The 21,148-nt window shown below is 43.9% G+C and overlaps 1 protein-coding gene across 3 annotated transcripts in view; it reads right to left on the reverse strand.

The window, feature by feature from the left end:
• Positions 1 to 3,423: 3,423 nt before the first annotated feature.
• mdfic (MyoD family inhibitor domain containing) overlaps positions 3,424 to 21,148 on the reverse strand; it is a 44,861-nt gene continuing 27,136 nt past the window's right edge. Inside the window, exons 5-6 of one of the 3 annotated variants that reach the window (XR_006026472.1) lie at positions 19,958 to 20,492; positions 3,424 to 3,451 (exon numbers count right to left, since the gene is read on the reverse strand). Coding sequence is in view for 1 of the 3 variants with exons in the window: in XM_042079034.1 (XP_041934968.1) it covers positions 20,242 to 20,492 (251 nt within the window). In the remaining 2 variants the exon portion in view is untranslated. Of the gene's footprint in view, positions 3,452 to 16,948; positions 20,493 to 21,148 lie in introns of those variants that run through there. The other 2 variants (XR_006026471.1, XM_042079034.1) reach the window with 2 other exon arrangements.

The raw sequence follows: 21,148 nt of genomic DNA on the forward strand, positions 1-21,148 counted from the left end.
TGCTTCCAGATCCGCAGCCCCATGTCTTGAGCACAGCGGAGGGGCCAAGGAGAGATTGCAAGAGACAGAAAGAGAAAGAGAGAGAGAGAAAAGAGAGGAGCGACAGAAGAGGAGGGCAAGAGAGAGAGAGAGAGAGAGAGAGAGAGAGGCTCCCCAACACTGGGTACCTTTCTTTGGGGGGGGGGGGGCTGGGGCTGGGGCAGGCGCTGGAATCTGGACAGGCCTACAATGGCTTCATTATTCTGCCTACGCCAAAGCCGACGGGAGCCTCACAGAGGTCTCTCTGGGCCGCTGTCAGCGGCTCTCACTGCTTACGGAGAATGGAGAGAGAGACTGAGAGGGGGGTGGACAGAAAGAGGGAGAGAGAGGGAGAGAGAGAGACAGAAAGAGGCAGAGAGAGGGAGAGAGAGAGGGGAAGGAAAAGGCTGAGAGAGAACAAGGAGGAGAGAGCAAGAGACGAAAGAGAGGGCAGGCGGAAAAAAAAAGACAAATCCGCTGGCGACGGCCTTGCAAGCCGAAGACAAATAAACGCTGCAGCAGGGGCAGGACAGGAGAGGACGGGCAGACCACCCGGAGAAGCAGCACACACTCGTCAGGACGTCAGGCCAGCTGGGGCTCCGCATGACACACCACACACACACACACACACACACACACACACACACACACACACACAGGAGAGGGACTCTACACTGGGCACTGAATAGACATAATCATATGCGTAGGACAACAAGACTACACTCTCTCTCTCTCTGTCTCTCATCCTTTACATTTTTAAGAGCTCTTTCTCTCTGTCTACTATCTCCATTCTTTCTCTATACATCCCTCCTATACCTTCTGTCATTATCTTGCTCTCCTTTCTTTCTATTTCAATCTCTCTCTCTCTCTCTCCTCCTCATGTCTTTCATTCCTTTTCCCTTGCAGGTCATGTCTATGGTTGAGGACACAGCCATGGGTTTGTGCACATCTGCTAGCTAGATGATGTAGTGATGCAACTGAGTGCACTGAAGCCTGTAGAACCCCTGCGGGCTCTAAGGGTGAACCCTTACATTGCCTCACCTCACCATGGGCTCGACTGCATTCCTTTACCCGTGCATAAAAAACAACTCAAATATAGCCATCGGTACCGGCCGCTACACCCAGAGACCGGCTACACCCAGAGACTTGGCGCCACCGTGGCCCCAGCTTATCAACCCGCGCTGACCCCTTTTGATCTATCCCTGTGAAGTGCAAAGAGGGAGAGTCAAGTGGCAGTGGACAGGGACTGGGGGCAGCGTTGCTCGTGAGACTGGGACTGCAGCAGCCGTGTGGAGTCTGACCACTGGTCCACTATCCCTTCGGCCCGAAATGAATAAATAACACTACTGTAACAAATATAAAAAAAACTAATTACGGAAACATGGTTATTTGTGCCGCGGGAACCGACTGGGCGTGTGCGAGAGGGGGGGGGGGGGGGGGGCAACAATCATAGTGTGGAGTACTAGGGCAACACATTCAGAAACCTATGTTATTTCTCTCTCTCTCTCTCTCTCTCTCTATCTCTCTCTCTCTCTCTCTCTCTCTCTCTCTCTCTCTCTCTCTCTCTCTCTCTCTCTCCGGCTTGCCTCTCATAGCAAGGACTCAATCCCTCTGAGTATTTGAATTTAAAGTGAGCGTGAAATACAAACCCTTCAAGCAGATTAAGCCTGCGAATCAAGCAGGCCATGTAAATGATGTGGCGACGGAGGGGGGGCAGGGGGTGGTGCGGCAGTGGTGGGAGGTGGTGGTGTCGCAATTAGCATGCAGGCTACTGTTAGTGCAATTAGGCGGAGCAGGCGGACACATCACAGGGGCTGCGGACAAGGAGGAAGGGCCGGCATTTCCATATTATTCTGGAGGACAAGCAAGCAGGGAGAGTGTGTGTCTGGATGTGAGTGCGTGTGTGTGTGTGTGTGTGTGTGTGTGTGTGTGTGTGCCTGTCTGAGTGTGTGATGGCGTGTGTGAAAATTAAGTGTTGATTACTTGAGTGTGTGAGTGCATGTGAGAGCAGTCACTCTACATGCAAAAGGACTAAGGGTGAGTTTGTATGTGAAGCCTTGTGTAAAATAATAGTGGCTGTAGGGGTATGCAGGTATAGTGGCTGGACAAACATGGCCACTGCCCACACGCGTGAAACTGTTGTTTTAAGCGATGGCAAGAGACAAGGGGAAGCAAGAGACAGTAAGAAGTGTGTAAGTCAGTGTGTATGTTTACCTCAGTGCTTTTGATCTACATGGAATGTAAACTTGATTGCATGAAAAAAGAAAAAGAAAGAAAGAAAACATAAGCACATACACACACACACACACACACACACACACACACACACACACACACACACACACACACATGCACACAATAGCTAACTAAACTAGCGCCATGGGGGAATTCTGATGCATTTGAACAGTAAACAAGCCCTCGTGTGTAATGGCTGTCAGGGAATACGGCAGCCACATTAGGACAAATCTCTCAGGTGGAACCATCAAAGCCCTCCTGGGCCGAGAAAACACACGTTACACCCGGACCACCTGCAGGCTGACGAGGGGCTCCTGTTTGAAGGTAAATTACCCAAACAAGGACTGGCAGGCAGCGGTGGCGGCATTTTGGCAAGACGTCGCGTTGCGTTGCGTTCGCAGTGTGGCGCCGCGTGCGACTCGACTCAACGAGAGCATCCCAATGGGCACCAGCAGGAAAATGACAACTTAACTCAAATGTGAGGAGACAGGGGAGAAGAGGTGGAACTACTGCAGCGAGGGTGGCAACAGAAGTAAACACAAACACACACACACACACACATACTGATAAACTTAGGGAAAACATACAATGCTAAGAAAATAAGTGACTACTCCACAGGGATGTGAAGAGAAGGCCCCTTCTCAGCATGGGACAGACGCCACCACTTCTGTCATTCTTTTTTAAAGTGTGTTTTTGTGAGATAACATTTGCTTGGTGAGTGTGTTGTTCTGCTTTTTCTCTTACCTCAAAACATTCCACGGCAATTATCTCCCCCAAATGATATTATTAGATCTATTTTTTCATCCAAATGGCCCAACTCCATTCATGGCCTTAGAGTCCAAGCTATATTTAGCTTTATTAGCACTGGAAGCACACAGTAACTGTTCGGCAACGGAAAACTGTTCCACTGCATTGTTCCTGGTCTGTGAGGCCTTTTAAAGTTTTGTTGAGAGAAATGAAAAAAAAAAAAAAAGTACTGTGTTTGAGTTGTTGATTCATTGTTCTGAGGCCTTAAGGTGAGTTATTGTGAGGGTAAGGCTACTCTGTGTCCTGTGTTAGAGAACGGGAGTATGACCCTCTGTTGTGCCTCATATGGTCCACTTCTGTCGACTGCCTGTGTGGGTTCTAGCCCTAGGGCTTCAACAGCCGACAGCTCTCTCTCTCTCTCTCTCTCTCTCTCTCTCTCACACACACACACCTTTCACCTTTGCTCAGCTGAACATCTGACAAGCTAGACAGCCAGACTACTGTAAAGGCAGCAGGGGGTCCAGTGTGTATGCACATGCTCTCACTCTCTTCACACACACACACACACACACACACACACACACACACACACACACACACACACACACACACACACACACACACACCACCACCACCCATACGCACACAACATGTGCACAGAGGTCTTTACAGACAGCCCTAAACTTATCCTGGTCTACTTAGAATTTCACTGACATTTATTGCTAACCTAAAACCAAGATGGTTATAAAACCTGACTGACGACATTGCTGATTTTTTTTTTAAATATCCGCTTCCGCACACACCTGCATGAAGTCAGGTGGGCCATTGTTACCTGGAACACCAGAACCTCTGGTAAAGTGAGCAGTATGCAGTGGGACGGAACATGGAACGTAAAGTTCTGCAGTTGCTTGGCAGACAGAAGGCTGTACACAGGTTAAACAAACAACGTTAGCAGGGCAGTTTCAGACTGGCTTAGCTTCAATTCAGTTTAGGTACCTGAAGTGTCTGAGGTCATCTCCTCCATGATGTACACCAGACACCAGACCACACACACACACACCACGTGCACACACACACACACACACACACACACACACACACACACACACACACACACACACACACACACACAAACACAATTACTGAATGGTTAGCATGGTGATAAACAAAGCATTTAAATGGAAGAGAAGTAAGAGCACTATAACAGTTAGCAGCTTGGCACGCATTGGGCATCACTTCCTGGCATTTCACAGATGGCACAAATGCTCCAGATGTGTGCCACCACTCCTTCTGTGGCACACTGAACAGAGGGCTTTTTGGTGCCAAGGTAAACACACTGTGCCCAAGCTTCTTATAATCCTCTCGTCATCTACAGTACTCTGGCTGCTCTATGGGTAACACTGTGCGTGTCTTCGAAAGAGTCCCCCCCCTTCAGTCCATCAGACAATGCTGGGAATGATGGTGTTTTCTTTCCACACACATGAACACAAACTCCAGCCCAGTGAAAAGGGAATGTTGGGAGTTCCTCGGGACGGGTCTCTTGTGGGTGTAGGACGGAAAGCAGGACTATTTCAGTGTAAGTGGATGATGCTCTCAAAGCTCCAAGGGCTTGTTATGAGGGGACCAAAATGGAGAGGTTGTATAACAGGGACCAACTTCCTGCCTAGAGGCTAAGAGGAAGATGGACCCCCCCCCCCCCCCCCACCACACACACACACACACACACACACACACATTAATATACAAGACCCCCCCCCCAACACAAACAAGCACGGAGACACATAAACCCACCTGTTTTGCACTCTAATTAAGAGCCAATCTACCAAGAATTCAAATGTCTCCCCCTTTAAACATCAATACCCCTTACAGTAATTACTATGACCACAAGAGGATAAAACAATATCACAGTAACTAAAATCACCAACCAAAGAAGCAAACAAAATACAAACACAATTTCCACATCAAGCATTTTGCATGATGTGCCATTCATCTCTTGCTATGATGTCATTCATTGTCATTTGCAACTACCATCACATCGTCAGCAGGAAAAAGTCAGACGCAGGTATTCCGACCATAAATGAAAGCCGCTCGTTGCGGGGCCTTCTGGGTAGCGGAGGATGTTTACTAGCCACTCCAACCTGAAGTGCGAAGCCATTTCATTTCCAGCCCCGAGCCGTGCGACAGAAGCCGTGAAAACAAAGGGCTTTCTGGAACAAAGCTCTCCGCCGAGGCCTGGCACTGGTGTTAGTATCTATTTACATACTGAGAACACACTGGCTGCCATTTGCATAATGTTTTTCCCTCTCTCGTTCTCTCTCTCTCTTTTTTCTCTCTCGTCTGTAGCCAAGGAACTCGGGGGAGCGGCATTGTAACATATTGATGGTTAATGAGCTCTGAAAAAAATTGATTTTCCACAGAGAAAATTAAGAAAAGCATTATGGCTGTTAAAGCAATCTTGGGGGAAATCGGAATCTTTCCACCACTAAACTATGCTTGATAACTAATAAATCACATGTTACACTTATTTGCTTTAATTCATGCTAATTTCGCCCAATTAATGTATCACAGCGGTTCCGAGTCCCACCACAGGAGATTTAATTATTTATCAGGTTCTTTGTGTGTCTGTGTTGGTGTGTTAGCTTTTGTTAGTGCATGCAGGCGCACACATTTGTCTGTTCTCATGTGTCTTTGCTGTACACATTAATTATAAGCTATTGTATGCATGGGCATACAGTATATACACTATATGACCACATGCTGCTTATTAAATGAACATTTGTTTAAATGTCTGGTGCACTCCATTTTTCCATAATTTAGATATTTATTTGCATTTTAAGGCATTCATTGTGGCATTGTATTCAGTCTATCATCATTGTCTTTAGGCAGCAGGGATTGGAAATGGATTAATGGGGTTTGTTTATGCATCGGGCGGCAAGTGTAACAGACCTTATTATGAAACCATGTGACACTGTAATGGCTTTTGTCTTTGAAAAAAACATTAGTACTGTGTCCACATTGATGACATGGAATGATCATAGTGTTCTGCATTCTGCTTTTTGTGCAACAAATAACATAAAAATCATTTGTAGCTAAGAAAAGAGTCCTGTCTTTTGCCATCTTTTATTCTTTGTGTGTGTTGTGTGTACTTAAACTCATGGGCAAGAGCTGACAATGTAGAAATATTCACTGTGTGTGTGTGTGTGTGTGTGTGTGTGTGTGTGTATGTGTTTGCAAAGGCTTTGCCAAGGGGCATAATATAGATCCTTTAGTGTGTGTTCTGGCATAAAAGTTGTTTGGATAAAGTGACAGTATACATGGGTTCCATAGTTTCACTTTATGTTTGTATTTCTGTAGGTGTGTGACAGTGTGTCGAGCCTATTTGTGTGTGTGTGTGTGTGTGTGTGTGTGTGTGTGTGTGTGTGTGTGTGTGTGTGTGTTTGTTTGAGTTGGACATCTGTGTGCGTGTGTTGTTCTAGCAGCCTAGACCCTGCAAACAGAGGCCTGATTGTCTTGGCTGCCTTCCCTTCGAGTGTTTCAGACAGGAGGCCTGCCTTCCTTCCCCTGCAGGCTTCAGTGCCATGGCGATGAGTCATTGTTTACCGGGACCTTCGACGCCACTGTCCTATCACACGGCCCTTAGATGCTGATGCGGCTTTTCCATTGGATCACCACCCTTAGCCTGTTGTGGCCTGACTCGGAAGGCTCACTTCACCGCTCACTCACGCTCACTGTCTCAATGTAGTCGGAGAGGGGAAGGCTCTGCTTGCTCTCTTCTCTTTAAGCACTTTCCACAACAACAACAACAACAACAACAATAGGAAAAACAAAGTCAACAAAGTACCAAAAACCCTTTTGGATTAGGACCAGGAGTAAAATGTAAGACGTTGTACTGACGCTGTACTCTTCTCTATGAGAAACTGCTCACAGTCAAAATAGTCAAAAAGTACATTGTGGTTGGCCATGCTTTCATATTTTCAGTGTCAGGTCAGCTCTTGGGCAGACATGTATCAGGTATCTCTGTGTGTTTGGGTAAACATCAACACACACCTCTCTGTCCAGCGTAGAGTGGACTCACCGGAGAGAGGGCTACGATTCCTGGGGAGCTTGGCTCTCGCACTGGAAAAAGTTACTCTTGAAACGGCCTTTTGTTTTCATCGCAAAAACAGAGCGCACCACAGTGAGACTCTCAGCTTCCAGAAGCCAGCTGCTCAGAGAGGTTCCACAACCCCCTCCCCACACATACACACACAAACACACTCACACACATTCACACCCTGTAGTGCGCTCTCAGTGCGCTCCGGTCTGTGGAGAAGCGTTTCTATCTGTTAAACGAGTAAACTGACACCCCGGCTAATTTTCTCAAGTTTCTTTCACCTCCCGTCTGCATGTCAAAAATCACACATCCTGACAAACGAAGACAAAAGAAGACAGTCACTCAAGACGCAACACACACACACACACACACACACACACACACACACACACATCTTCATGTCTAGAAACTCGACTGTACTGCACTTTTACAGGCGTGTCCTTCCGCAGCACTGGCAGCAAGGCCAACGCCGAAAAAACCAAATCATCCCGACCATTTTTTAATAAATGAGAGAAAACAAAATCACACGATTAGTCTATTAAGTGGCACATTAGCTTAGGACTTAATTAAAAGATAGGGTCCCCCCTCTCCTCCAGCACACACCTCAGAGTGGCGCGGGGCTGTTTGAACAGGGTACTGAACAAATGGCGCTTATTAAAACTTAGCGCTAGTCACTTGACGTCGAACATCTCCGAGACGAGAACTACACAAACAGACTGTCAGGCGAGGCCCGACGCATGATCGGTCTGTGCAAATCTCACATCTGGGCGAGATGGAATGACAGGAAGAGAGAGAGAAAGAAGGGAGGAGAAAGTGAACAGAGAAAAAAATTATAGACATTCAGAGAGAGAGAGAGAGAGAGAGAGAGAGAGAGAGAGAGAGAGAGAGAGAGATGTATGACTGGACGAAGCTCAAAAGTAGGGACAGCACCACAACTAAACCAGGACTTATCTTTCTCTTCAAATGCAAACATTTCCCAACCAACTCTAAAACAAACAATTATATTATAAATGTAAAATGCTTGAAATACCCTTCCTTTTTATTGGGGGATGTATGTTCTATGACATTTTCCATTTTAGTTCCAAACAAAAATCGTGCTTGCTTCGATTGTGTCAGAGTGAAATGATGTTACTCCAGCTCTTCATTCCTATTAATGAACCCAAAGCTTCACAGTATGACAGTAAAACACACACACACACACACACACACACACACAGAGAGAGAGAGAGAGAGGCACGTATTTGTGGCAGCATCCTCTGAGTTAAAAGAAGTTACACGGAAAGGGGAAAAAAACCCCATCACAGTTCACTGGCTGTGTTGCCATCTGAGCGAGCGTCACGTTTCTCGGCAGAACAATGGCATGGCTGACAGGCCGGTGCGGAGAGATCACCGCGCTCCGCCGAATGATTTCTGCCACGTGTTAATTTATTAACAACCTGTGCATGCTCTAATGTGGTGCATTTGCATATACATTTTTAACCTGGAAGTACAGCCATGAATAATCCCCCTCACCCCTATCCCACCCCCACCCAACAGAAACACCATCTCACTGTCTTCACTCGTCACATTTGATTTTATGGGGAAGAGGCAAGGAGAAGTTGGGATGTGTGTGCACATATATGTGTGTGTGTGTGTGTGTGTATGTGGGGGGGGGGGGGGTTGGGAACAGAAGGAGGTTAAAAGGAAAGACGTTCGCTGAATGTCTTGTATTGAACACCAATGTCTGCAGGGCAAATTTCCTTTAAGGGGGGAAAAGTGCTCACTCCTGGCATATGTTACATGCAAGGCGGATATATTCGATCTGAAGCCTTATTTGGCAATTCTCTGTGTTTAGCCTATGGAACGGTAAGCTGGCGTGATGGTGTAATGAGTTATGACACTGTTTTCTGTGGCGAGAGTCAGTGGTGCAGACAGACATGTATGCTACGAGTCCACGAGCCTTATCGTCAAACAAACACCAGCATTTCTCCACCCAACGCCTGGCACATTGTTAAAGGGCACTGAACATCCAAAAATACAAAGCAGGATGTGTGTGTGTGTGTGTGTGTGTGTATTTGAGTGTGCATGTTATGTATTTTTTATATGTGGATTTGTGAGTGTGCATGAGCATGTGTTGGTGTGGATAAAGTTTATAGGAGACTTTTGTGCAGATCTTTATATAATAGTGTACATCCATCAGTGTTTGTGTATGTTTGCATGTGAATGTGTATGAGGGTAAACAGCCAGGCTCAGTCCCAAAGGAGTGTGTGTGTTTGTGTGTGTGTGTGTGTGTTGTGTAGGGAGGGTGGGAGTTAGCACGCAGGTGTCTAGAAAGGCACACCTGCAAAACTTTACTGACATATTCCCTGTGGCACACCGGCTTGGTGAAGCACATCCTGGGATAAGCTTGCATACAAACAAACACACAAACAGCCCAAACAAGCAAGTAAGCAAGCCTGCTTCCACAACAGCACCGGCAGCTGCAGCACCAGCAGCATTGAGCAGGGAGCGGAGCGTAAACAGACACCTAAACGGGGACGAGTCTGCTGCGTGCAGATAACACAATTAAAAAAACGTCTGATGACTGAATGGAGCCGCTCAGACACACAGCTGTCTGAAAGGGGCTTCACAGAGCACGTGCAGAAAGGAGGAAGTGGAGAGGAAGTTCCACACAGCTGCTGAAAAGTTGTTTTTATTCTTTCCTGAAGAGCTTGCTTTGTGTTAAATAATTTTAACTGTTACTATTTTACATGCAACTGCCACTGAAATAGGTTGCCTTTCTGAATAGGTTGCTGGGTGGTGGTGGTGTTGTGTAGCACAGACTTTTGTTGTCTGTTATCAGTGTCAGTGTGCCCTGGTACTAGCATATCATTTTTTTTAGTTAGCTTGATACATGGTGCACTGTGCACAAATTGTTTCTATGTCTGTTTATATCAACGAATGCACGTGTTCACTCGTTTGTGAGCATGCTTGTGTGTTGCTGTTGCTGTGTGTGTGTGTGTGCATGTGGGTGTTTGTCTCTGTGTGTCTGACTGTGTGTGTGTGTATGTATATATATATATATATATATATATATATGTGTGTGTTTGTGTGTGTGTGTATGTGTGTTTGTGTGTAAATGAGGCCTCGCTTGTCAGTCAGGCTGAGTGAATGTGAAGAGGCTGCTCCAAGCGGAAACTGGAGGCCTATTTCTGCTGGTATTGGAGCATTTCATCCTCTGTACTGCGCTTTCTGCATGATAGGAGGTAAACTAGCGCTCAGCCTCTTAACAACTAAACTCTACATACATCCGCCTCGCGCTGGTTAAGCAGCGAGACAAACACACACACACACACACACACACACAAAAAACACTCGCACACACACACACACATTCACAAATCTCTTTCATCTCTGGGCTTGGGAAATCAAAACAAGAGAAAGCTTTCCTTTAAATGTTTTCTTTTTTTTGCTTCAACCAGACATGTTTTCATTTTCCATTTTTGTTTTTATATTTCCATTTCACTTTTAAGAAAATAAAAGAGATCTATTGCATGACGTGAACTGACATGCATAAACATCTCATTCACACAGAAACCATTTTAGGCTGCCTCTGTGTGTTTCTGGCTTGAGAGTTATGTCAGATGAAGCTTAATCGTGCGACTTCCGTAAATACCTTGATATTTATCAAAGCAGTACTCCGAGCGCGACTGTCAATCTGTCAACATGGTTCCCGGGGCCTGCAAGGCCTCCTTCATTTAAGTGATGTTAAGAGCAAACAATCAAACCAGCGTTCCGCCACCCTCAACACCCCCCTATCAGAACATGACATGTAGCGATGGTGACATCTAATTTATAGCTCAAGGAGCGCACACAAGCAAATAAACAGGCCCTTTTTTTCGCCTGGTACGTCCTACTCAATTTGCCTCCACCATGGTTGGTTGCGCTTAGAGCGGTGGGTAGGATTGAATAAAAGAGCAGAAAAAGAAAGAGTTGAAAGAACACAACTATTGTCTGATGGGTTTATTGTCCTGGTTGACCCGAGGCCAACAAACACTTATTTTTATATGTACAGCTATGTGTAACCTTAAATGCATTACACATGTGTCTTCATCTCTCTTTCACACACACACACACACACACACACACACACACACACACACACACACACACACACACACACACAGAGGTTAAACGTTGAGGCCAAAAGAAGAACATCTAAATACACACACAGCCCATCTCTCGTCGTAATATAAGTGCGTCGTTGTCTGCACTTGCCTTTGAAAAGCATGATGGACAGACACTTTGAACTCCATCATGCCAAGACACATGCAAGCATGCTCTTTATCCGTGTTACTGTGGAGCTTGGCTGACACTGTTACATTGCCATGGCATCACTGCCCAAGTAATCAAGACAACACAAATCATGTTTTGCTTTTGGAATTTATCCGTGTTGCTCTGGAGAAAAAATAATGCATATACCAAGAAAAAAAACTGCATTTTGTGTGTATTTTGTTTTTCTTTTTGTCTTTCGGAGGGGGGAGGTAGTATGACAAAAATATATGACAGAAAATATCATAAATGTCTTTCCTTATCAACAGAGATATTTATACTGGATAAAAAAATATTTGAGATTGAATCATCTAATTTTAGATTACTTTACCGGCTACATTTTTTTTAAATACAGAATTGTTTTATGCAATCTATTGAAAATGGTCTCCTCTAATTTCAGGACCAAAACAAATAACAATGAACACACAAGAATGCCTGTCAAGCTCCAGCCATCACAGTCCTTTGTCAAAGTCAATTAAGTTCTCCAGGTAATGATCTCATCTGCATAGCTCGCCGCACTGTCGTGTGACAGCGTTAATGGGGTGACTACCTGGGTGGATTAATTGAGAGTGACATTACTTGAACTCTGTTTCTCTCTCAACAACCACCCTTCCCTCCACACACACACACACACACACACACACACACACACACACAAGCACGCACACGCACACGCACACACACACACACGCACACACACACAAACACACACACACACACACACACACAAACACACACACACAAGCACGCACAGGCACACACACACACGCACACACACAAACACACACACACACACACTTCTGTAACATCAATTCTATCACTTCTATATTCACGATTTAAAAAAATAATTTCCATGATAGAATTTTCTCTGTTTCTCTCTCAACAACCACCCTTCCCTCCACACACACACACACACACACACACACACACACACACACACACACACACACACACACACACACACACACACACAAGCACGCACACACACACACACACACACACACACACACAAGCACGCACAGGCACACACACGCACATACACACACACACACACAAACACACACACACAAGCACGCACAGGCACACACACACACGCACACACACAAACACACACACACACACACACACACTTCTGTGACATCAATTCTATCACTTCTATATTCACGATTTAAAAAAAATAATTTCCATGATAGAATTTTTTCTGTTTATATTTTATGTCAGTTACCCAATAACAGCCAGACTGGCATCTCAACATCCTGATTGCCAGATGAATAAAGGCCAGACACAGCAGCTGCAGCCATGGAAGCCTGCAAATGATCTGAAGATGTGTTAAAACCATCTTAAAGGTACAATATGCAAGATTTTCAGGGCCCCCGGCTGAGGCGCAACGGGCTGGGGCACCTGCACCGTACATCGCCGATACCCCCAACCCCCCCCCCCCACCCCCAACCCCCCCGTGGTCCTTTCCAGATCCCACCACAACTCTCTCTCCCATTCACTTCCTGTCATTCTCCACTTGAATGCCCTCATACAGACATACGCTACCTCAAGACCGCTGCGCTCCTCAGACGAATGACGTCTAGCTCTACCACCGGTACGCTCAGGCCAATCCAAACTTTTCTCATCTGTTGTTCCTCGTTGGTGGAACACACTGCCAGTGCCTACAAGGGCAGGGATATCCCTCTCCATTTTCAAAAAACTCCTGAAGACCCAGCTCTTTAGAGAACATCTCCTCTCATAGCACCACTTACAACCAGTCTTGCTGATCCTAGCACTCACCAGCCGTCTTGAGCTGACACGTAACTGTTAAAAACAGCACTCACTGATGCACTTATTCTTACTGTACTCTACCGTTTTTTAAAGTGTCCTAAAATGGTTGAGAATTACTTTAAAAAACTGTTTACCATGTTGTTAGTCGCTTTGGCTAAAATGCATCAGCCAAATGTAATGTAATGTAATGTAATCTCGCAAGAATCGTGAAACATTACCTTGTCAGTAGATATAGCTCTTTGGAGATAGGTTTTTGCCTGTTGTTAATCCTTCGCCTCCACAACAAAAGCATTTTCATTGTGTGCAGGGGAACAAGCCATGAGAAGTTTGCTATTTATAACAGCAGAGTAAAATATAAATATATCGCGACTCTAGAGGGAGCTCTACAGTCACCAAAAATACCTGAAAATGCATAGTGTACATTTAAACCAAAACTAAAAAGGCTAGCCATGCTTCAGCTCCATGACCAGAGGAATATGACTACAGTTTGCATTAGAGAGGCATTTGATGGAGCCTTTGATGGAGGCTTAGAACGGAAAAAAGTTTTAAATCAGGTGTAAATTTGGTCCAATTTCTCCTGAGCTTCAGTTAAGGTTAGCTAACCTAAAACTAAGTTAATTTATCATGGCTAGCAGTAGGGATGTATTTTAAATAATTTGAAAGTAATTTTAATATGTTAGTACGTACATTCATTCATACATTGTGGGTCCGTGTTCAGCTGGATTGGGAAGGCTAATATATCTGAATATCTGAGAAACACTCGTGTGTGAGGCTGACACTCTACTCAACAGCTACTCAACTCAGCTACTGTTGGTATGAGTCACACTGGAGAAGTAGAACTAGTTTTATTTCCACGGCAAAAGAAAATGTGACAGAGATATACAAGAGAAACTGCAAATTTGAGTCTATATTTACTCAGATTATGCATGTGGTTACCGTTCAATAAACTTAGATTAAAATGTTGACAATTGACGTCTAAAGCAAGTAAAGTTAGGCTTTTCATGTACATATCCTTCCTAATAGCATTAGCAGTTAAGTAAGTCAAGTCAAGTATTATATTTCTCTATATGTTCTAATAGAAGCCATATTTTGAATTATGCCCTGAAGAGTTTATGCTCTCCAATATTTTGAATTTGGACCGCAGCATTCCTTTTAAGTATTAGGTGTCATTGTAACATATAGCTCATTTAATTTAATACAACAGCCCCAGTCAACAGAGTGGGAGTCCTTCAAACTTCGACATGGATGGGAAGAAAGGACAGCGTTGCATTATGCATCATGTGTCAGGCTGCTGTGCTTCTTGGACATTGAGAGGAGGAACAAGCCTTTTCCCTAAAATGTTGTGGGGGAGCATTCAACACCCATCTTACTCACACACACACACGCAAATACACACACACACACACACACACACACACACACACACACACACACAGAGAGAGTAGCATAATTTTTTATCAGGAACTGAAGATACTGAGATACTGTTATGTCCTTATGCTGTGTGGTTTACCCAGCTACCCCCCCCCCCCCACACACACACACACACACAAACACATCACTATATATATGCGGGCATGCCTTTCTGTTTCCTGTTTCGCAGTTCTGCGATGCCATGGAAACCTCATTAGATTTCTTTTATTTCAATTACAGATTGTTTACTGTCAGTTCACAAGAGAATCTACTTTATTTCTACAATCTACAAGGTTAATCTTGTCATGTATGTTATTATTGTTTTTTTTTTTTTTTAATTACATTTAACAGTGATAAAAATGGGCGACGGCAAGAGAAATAAGTGTGTGTGTGGGGGGGGGTGTAGATGTGGTAATTTGGTCCCATGGCTAAGGGCAGCAGATATTCATTTTCAGAAAGAGAGAGAGAATGATGATGGGGCCAGGATGAGGAGGAGTGGGGGAGAGCACTGGGCACTAGTGTGGCCGTGGCACCCTAATGACTTATTTAATATTGTAAGCGAAATGACCTGAGGTCCACTGAGCCACACATATGCTCTCAGACCTCCACATGCATATAGATATGGAGAGAGAGAGAGAGAGAGAGAGAGAGGGAGAGAGGGGTAGCTGAAGGGATAGAGAGAGCGAGAGAGAAAGAGAGGGAGAAGAGAAAGGGACAGAGAGGGAAACAATGACACAATGACACCTCCTTAATTGTGACATTACAAGTGCAGGCACACGGTGGAGAGCTGTCAGGGATTGATTGAAGGAGAGAAAAGGTGAGCGACTTTGTGAAAAGGTCAGCGAACACTTACCTGGAGTTTTCACTCCGTCGCCTCTTCCCAGCGTCCATTCTCTTATAAAAAAAAAAGAGGGAAAAAAGGGAGGATGGTGGGTGGAGGAAGGGATAGAGGGAACGAAGGAGAGGAGAGGAGAAGTGAGCTGAGCTGAGAATGTGTCTGGGCTAAGAATGCTCCCATGTGATTATGGCCCTGCTGCCAATATGGTCTGGATTCATTAGTGAAATCAGATGGTAATATGCTGGGGCGAAGCAGCGACGTAGCGGGGCAGAAAATGACAAAAGAAGGAGAAAAAATGAAAAAGAGAGAGAGGGAGAGAGGGAGAGAGAGAGAGAGAGAGGGAGAGAGAGAGAGAGGGAGAGAGAGAGAGAGAGAGAGAGAGAGAGAGAGGGAGAGAGGGAGAGAGAGAGAGAGAGAGAGAGAGAGAAGGTCTCTGCATCAGCAGGTGGGACAGTATGGGGTGAAGGTGCAGAAAGGGGGGGGTGTAAAAGAGGGGGGTAATTGAGAGGTGAAGGGGGATGTCTGGCAAAGGTCAGAGGTTGTTGTAGCTCAGCAGGAGGGCTGTACTCAGGCCCGACCCTCATGCCCCCCTTCCCCTTTCTTGTGTCGGACGGCCGTGTCCCTGTGTTCAGGATACCATGGCGACGTGATCGGCATCCTAACAGAGTGCGGAGTTCTCCAGATAAAAAAAATGTTGCCCAACATCAACGATGAAGTTCTGACTGACCGAAACGTCAGTTAAATAGTTGCATTTTTCCCCTTTTCTAAGATGTTTTTTTGTGAAATAGCTGCACCAGCAGTACACCATAATCTTGCCTAATAGCAATGGGAAAGTGCTTGAACACCATTGGTCAGGAACTCTGCCTGGAGACACGCCTAGAGCTCAAAATGTTTCTCTGTGTATGATCGCCTTACAGTAACTCGACCCCTCGTCTCTCTCTCCTCTGTCCAGTACCTCTCCTCCTCTCCACTGACCGTAATCGAGATCTGCACGACACACCCACAGGTTTGTACTCTGCTGCTGTCAAGCTCCATATAAGTCTGAGACATCATATCAACCAAGTGCACAACTAGAAGATCAACAGCAGCAACGCGATAGAGACGGATTATGGAGTACCACTACAATCCGAGGTCTATTCAATGAAGAAAAAACCCAATAATAGGTCTGTCCTTCCAGTGTTTGTGAGAGGATAGGTGGCACTGGAACATACAGCAATTCCTCTTTTCAGTACAGTGCAGAACCCATTTCTTCCCCAACTCAATTGCTTTCCTGGACTGCCATATAGAAATGAACTCTTGCACATACAGTCCACACTACTTGAACTCACACATCTGACAATCTTTGACAGTGTATGAACACTGATTGGACAGACCTTGAGGAGCAATTTGTGAAATCTGATGAAAAAGTAACGTGATTAGAATCACAGACTGCTCCTTTAATGCGACAGTTAGAGGGAGTAAAGAGACAAGAAGACAGACTGATGTAGAATTATGTGCTATAACAAGTCATGGAGAAAATGTGCATTGACAGACCAAAGACAACTGGATTACATGTATTCTCAAGATTTATTAAGACCTTAGTGATCTACTTCATGGACAACAGGGTTAATATACAGTATGCTGAGGAAATGAATTGTGCAGAGAATAAACTATACCTTACTTTTGGGGAGAGAGATAAAAGTAGATAAATACATGTACTACTAAATAACCATGCTCTGGAAAAAAAAACAAAAAAAAACAATTCTTCACATTATTCCTGTTGAGTATTTCTCTGCCAGCGGCACCTCCCATGGTTTCCAGTAGGACTCTTTTGAGTTGTAATGAATTAATCAATCAAACCAGAGGTGATTAGCCTTCCTCTTAAATATCTACTCTCAGTGATAAAAAAAACAAACTCTAAACTCACAAAAACATGAACTTTCTCAGTCCAAAATTCTGCAACTACAGTACACTGTTTGACTGCACTCAGACTTAGATTGTTTGCAAAAAATACTCTGGAATCTTGAGTCTGAAGGGTGTAATACATTTCAAAAAAGGATAAACACCGAATGCCACTTAAGTCAGAAAGTTTCTTGAAATAACCCTTCAGCGAGTTTTCAATTGCAACTAAAAGATCTCTCCAACAGGGGAACTGAAAAATGTCTTTAGAAGTGCATGATTTTTTTGTGTGTCCTGAATCCAATCTTGCTTACCTGAATAAGGTCAGGTGTATTAGGTTCTGACTCACTGCACAACAGAGAGCAGATATGACAGAGGAAGACAGAGCACCACTAAAAATACTAATGTTTTCTCCCAAGTGCATGGCACATTACATGGCTGATGAAACAGATGTGATGACTTGCTAGAAACGTCTGCATCACCTTAGAGTACACCCAAAAAGATCTAGAGAAAAAAAAGCTCTAAAACTCAGTCCAAAAATATAACGTAATCAAACAAATATTTTCACAATGTCAACAAATGACTATATTGACAGTATGCTATTCACTATAAAAAATCTGTTATATTCACCCTGTATTGAATAGATTTCCAGAGTCACCCTCTTATTGTTTTTTTCCCTCCATCAGGTCAGGTCAGTTCCATCAGGTGCTGTATTTGAACATTTCAACAATATAACAATGTGTCTGGTAAAAGAAATAGATATAATTCCAATATTTCCCCAGGCATCTCTTTGGGATGATCCAGTAAATGCACTTAACGTAAACAAAAAAACTTTTCGACACTTAAAAGACAGAATAGGAATACAGACTCAGCTAAGCTTACAGAGGAAGAGTTAGTGTCTGCCATTATTTAAACATTTACTACAGGGAATGGATGACCATATTATAATGGATCCACTGAGACTTTTTTAGGAAGTGACATTGTCCACAGCAAGGATGATTTCTGACTTTAAAAAAAAAAGTTTCACTAAAATGATTGGCATTGCGGTAATGATTCAAGACCAGTCAGTCATTCCCATTCTTCAGTAACAAGGTTCTATGGAATCCGTTTCCATGAAATTGCAGAGGATTTCACATATCTTGCATATGAAAATGAAATTGCCATAAAAATGCACAGAATTGCGAGCTCATCTGCCTCCATCACCATTCATTAATTGCCTAACCATTTCTTCCTGTGCACATGTCTGCCGAAAGCATTTCATTAGTGAGAGAGGCAGGGGTGCCATATCTACTCTATGTAGTGGCATAAGGATGTCAGTTACGCAACTAGAATCACCTGAATGCTTTGTTTTTCGTTCTTGTTGACTAGTGAGCATGTAAACCTTGACAGTTAACAAAAATGCAATAAATTACACCAAAGAGAGTGAAGAAAAAACCTAGAACTCTTTGTCGAAGGTGATTTCCTTGAATAGTTTCTTTCTAAAGGAGATAGTAGATGGAATTAGAAAAATACAAAAATACTGATCTTTCTCTGGTTTAAATCTAGTATCTAATGACTGGGTTATATTTAAACTACACTGATTCACCTCGATATGCTAGAATATTCCAATCAAATATGTACTAGCATCTGACTATAGGTCACCTCTTCGTCAGGTATGAGAACACATTGATTCTTTTTGAGTTTGCATCCACCTTTTTTGGATAGCATTACAAACATTTTAATACTGCAGGTTAAAGTGCATTACAAACTATTAACACATAAGAATTGTGTTTAACCCCTATAAAACCTTTTGATGACTGTGGGTTAAACAAAAAACATATATAGGCAAGACAACTGAAGGAAAATAAAATATTGTTAAGTAAACTGCTAAGAAATTATTAAAAAGGGACCATATGTCCACGCAAAAGACATCAATAGGGTTATTATCTCATTGAGTCATTCGGCCAGAATTTGAAATCAGTACAGAGAATAACTGCAGAAGAATTGGGCTCATAACATACAGTATAGTGTTGGTGATGCTGAATTATCTGGCATAAAAGATTGCTTGTGAAGTCCACAATTGGGCACCAGTTTGATGCTGGCTATGACCAAAATATTGAAAGCTTACAGTAGACTTAAAAGTAGTTTGACAAAATCTCATTAGACAAGACTGATTTCTGCTTTAGAAACAGCCCAATGATGAGGTCATCAAGGTGATGACTTCAAAGCCATCAATGCTAAGGAGCAGGCCTTCATGGCCACAAATTCCTTAAGGTGACCAGTCAACAGTCTGTGACCATGTCATTCAGGAAAAGACAGTTTTAACTTAGGTCCTCTATTGTAAGTAAGCGAACTACTGAATATAACAGATTTCATAACAAAACAAAGGTTCCATGGGAGTCCTTTGGCAATGCAGGTAGAATCGGTAAAACTTCTTGAAATGATTCAGTTGAAACGACAGCAAAAGAACTGAATGTAAAGCAATATAAGGTATTAAGCATAACATAGCATATTTTTGATGTACATGTACAGCATTAAATGTAACTTTGATGTGTTATTCCTATACTTTGAGTATACTATGATATCATGTATCAGTTTAGTCTTTCTTTGGATGGCTTGACTGATGGAAGAGAGAATTGGGAGATGTTTTTCAATGGCCTGAAAAGATCCAACCAATTCCAACCCCTTTTCTCACACACAAACACACACACACATCCATGAATAAAGTCATATAAGCACACCTATGTGTTCACACACTCTGTCTCTCTCCATCTCTCAGATTTCTCCCATGTGTCTCTTCCTCCTGTTGTAGTCAATGGTTGAGTCAGTTGGTGTTTGTGTGTGTGTGTATGTGTGTGTGTGTGTGTGTGTGTGTGTGTGTGTGTGTGTGTGTGTGTGTGTGTGTGTGTTCATATGTGCGTGTGAAGTAAGAGGGGCATATCTCCATTTGCCCCCCCCCAGTGCAAGCAAGCACCCGCTCTTCTTATGTGGGGAAGCAGATGCCGCAGCACTCCATGCATATCTCCAGACAGTCGGAGGACTCGCAGCAGGCATCCATGATGCCGCAGTCCATGTCGCAGGGGCAGTTGCAGTCATCGCCCAGGTCGTCGGCACAGCAGCAGCAGCAGCAGGCCTCCGAGGTGCACGTGCCGCACGACGCCTGCGCCACCACCATGTTGCACAGTGTCAGGAACTCACAGAACAGGCACGCCAGGATGCAGTGCACGCAGCAGTCTGGAGACGCCAGCCGCCAGGCACCGGAGCAGGAAGGGGGTGTAAGGGTAAACAAGGGAAAAACAAAAACAAAACAAAAATAAATCAAATAACAATAATGATAACTAAAACAACAGTTTGGGAGGGGTGAAATGACAGTATTTAAGGAAAAAGTTGTGAAATTACAGTATTTAAAGAGTAGAATAGATATCAGTCCATCAGGCTATGTTGCAATTGAGATGTTCATGTGCGTGTGCGTTTGTGTGTGTGTGTGAGTGAGTGAGAGAGAGAGAGTGTGTGTGTTTGTGTGTGTGTGTGAGTGTGTGTGTATGTGTGTGTGTGTGTGTGTGTGTGTTTGGTAACACTTTACTTGACTGGTGAGTTCATAACACATTCATAGCGGCTGTCATAAACTGCACATAAAGCATTCATGACTGTTTCATGACACATGACTCAACATTCATACCAAACCTTTCATGAATGTGGAAGACAGAACGACGACAATTTGTCAAAATAAAAGTCCAACAATTGCAAAGCAGCATTGCCGTTTTTGTTCCAAACCTCTTACTTGATCACGTCACATCTGAGTCAATGGGCTACTCCAGTGCCAAAAAGACAGAACATGGTCAAGCAAATAATTTTTGTTTCATGTTTGATGTAACCTTTGCAGATGATTT

The sequence above is a fragment of the Alosa sapidissima genome, chromosome 22 (assembly GCF_018492685.1).
Source record: "Alosa sapidissima isolate fAloSap1 chromosome 22, fAloSap1.pri, whole genome shotgun sequence".
In the NCBI taxonomy this organism is placed as follows: domain Eukaryota; kingdom Metazoa; phylum Chordata; class Actinopteri; order Clupeiformes; family Clupeidae; genus Alosa; species Alosa sapidissima.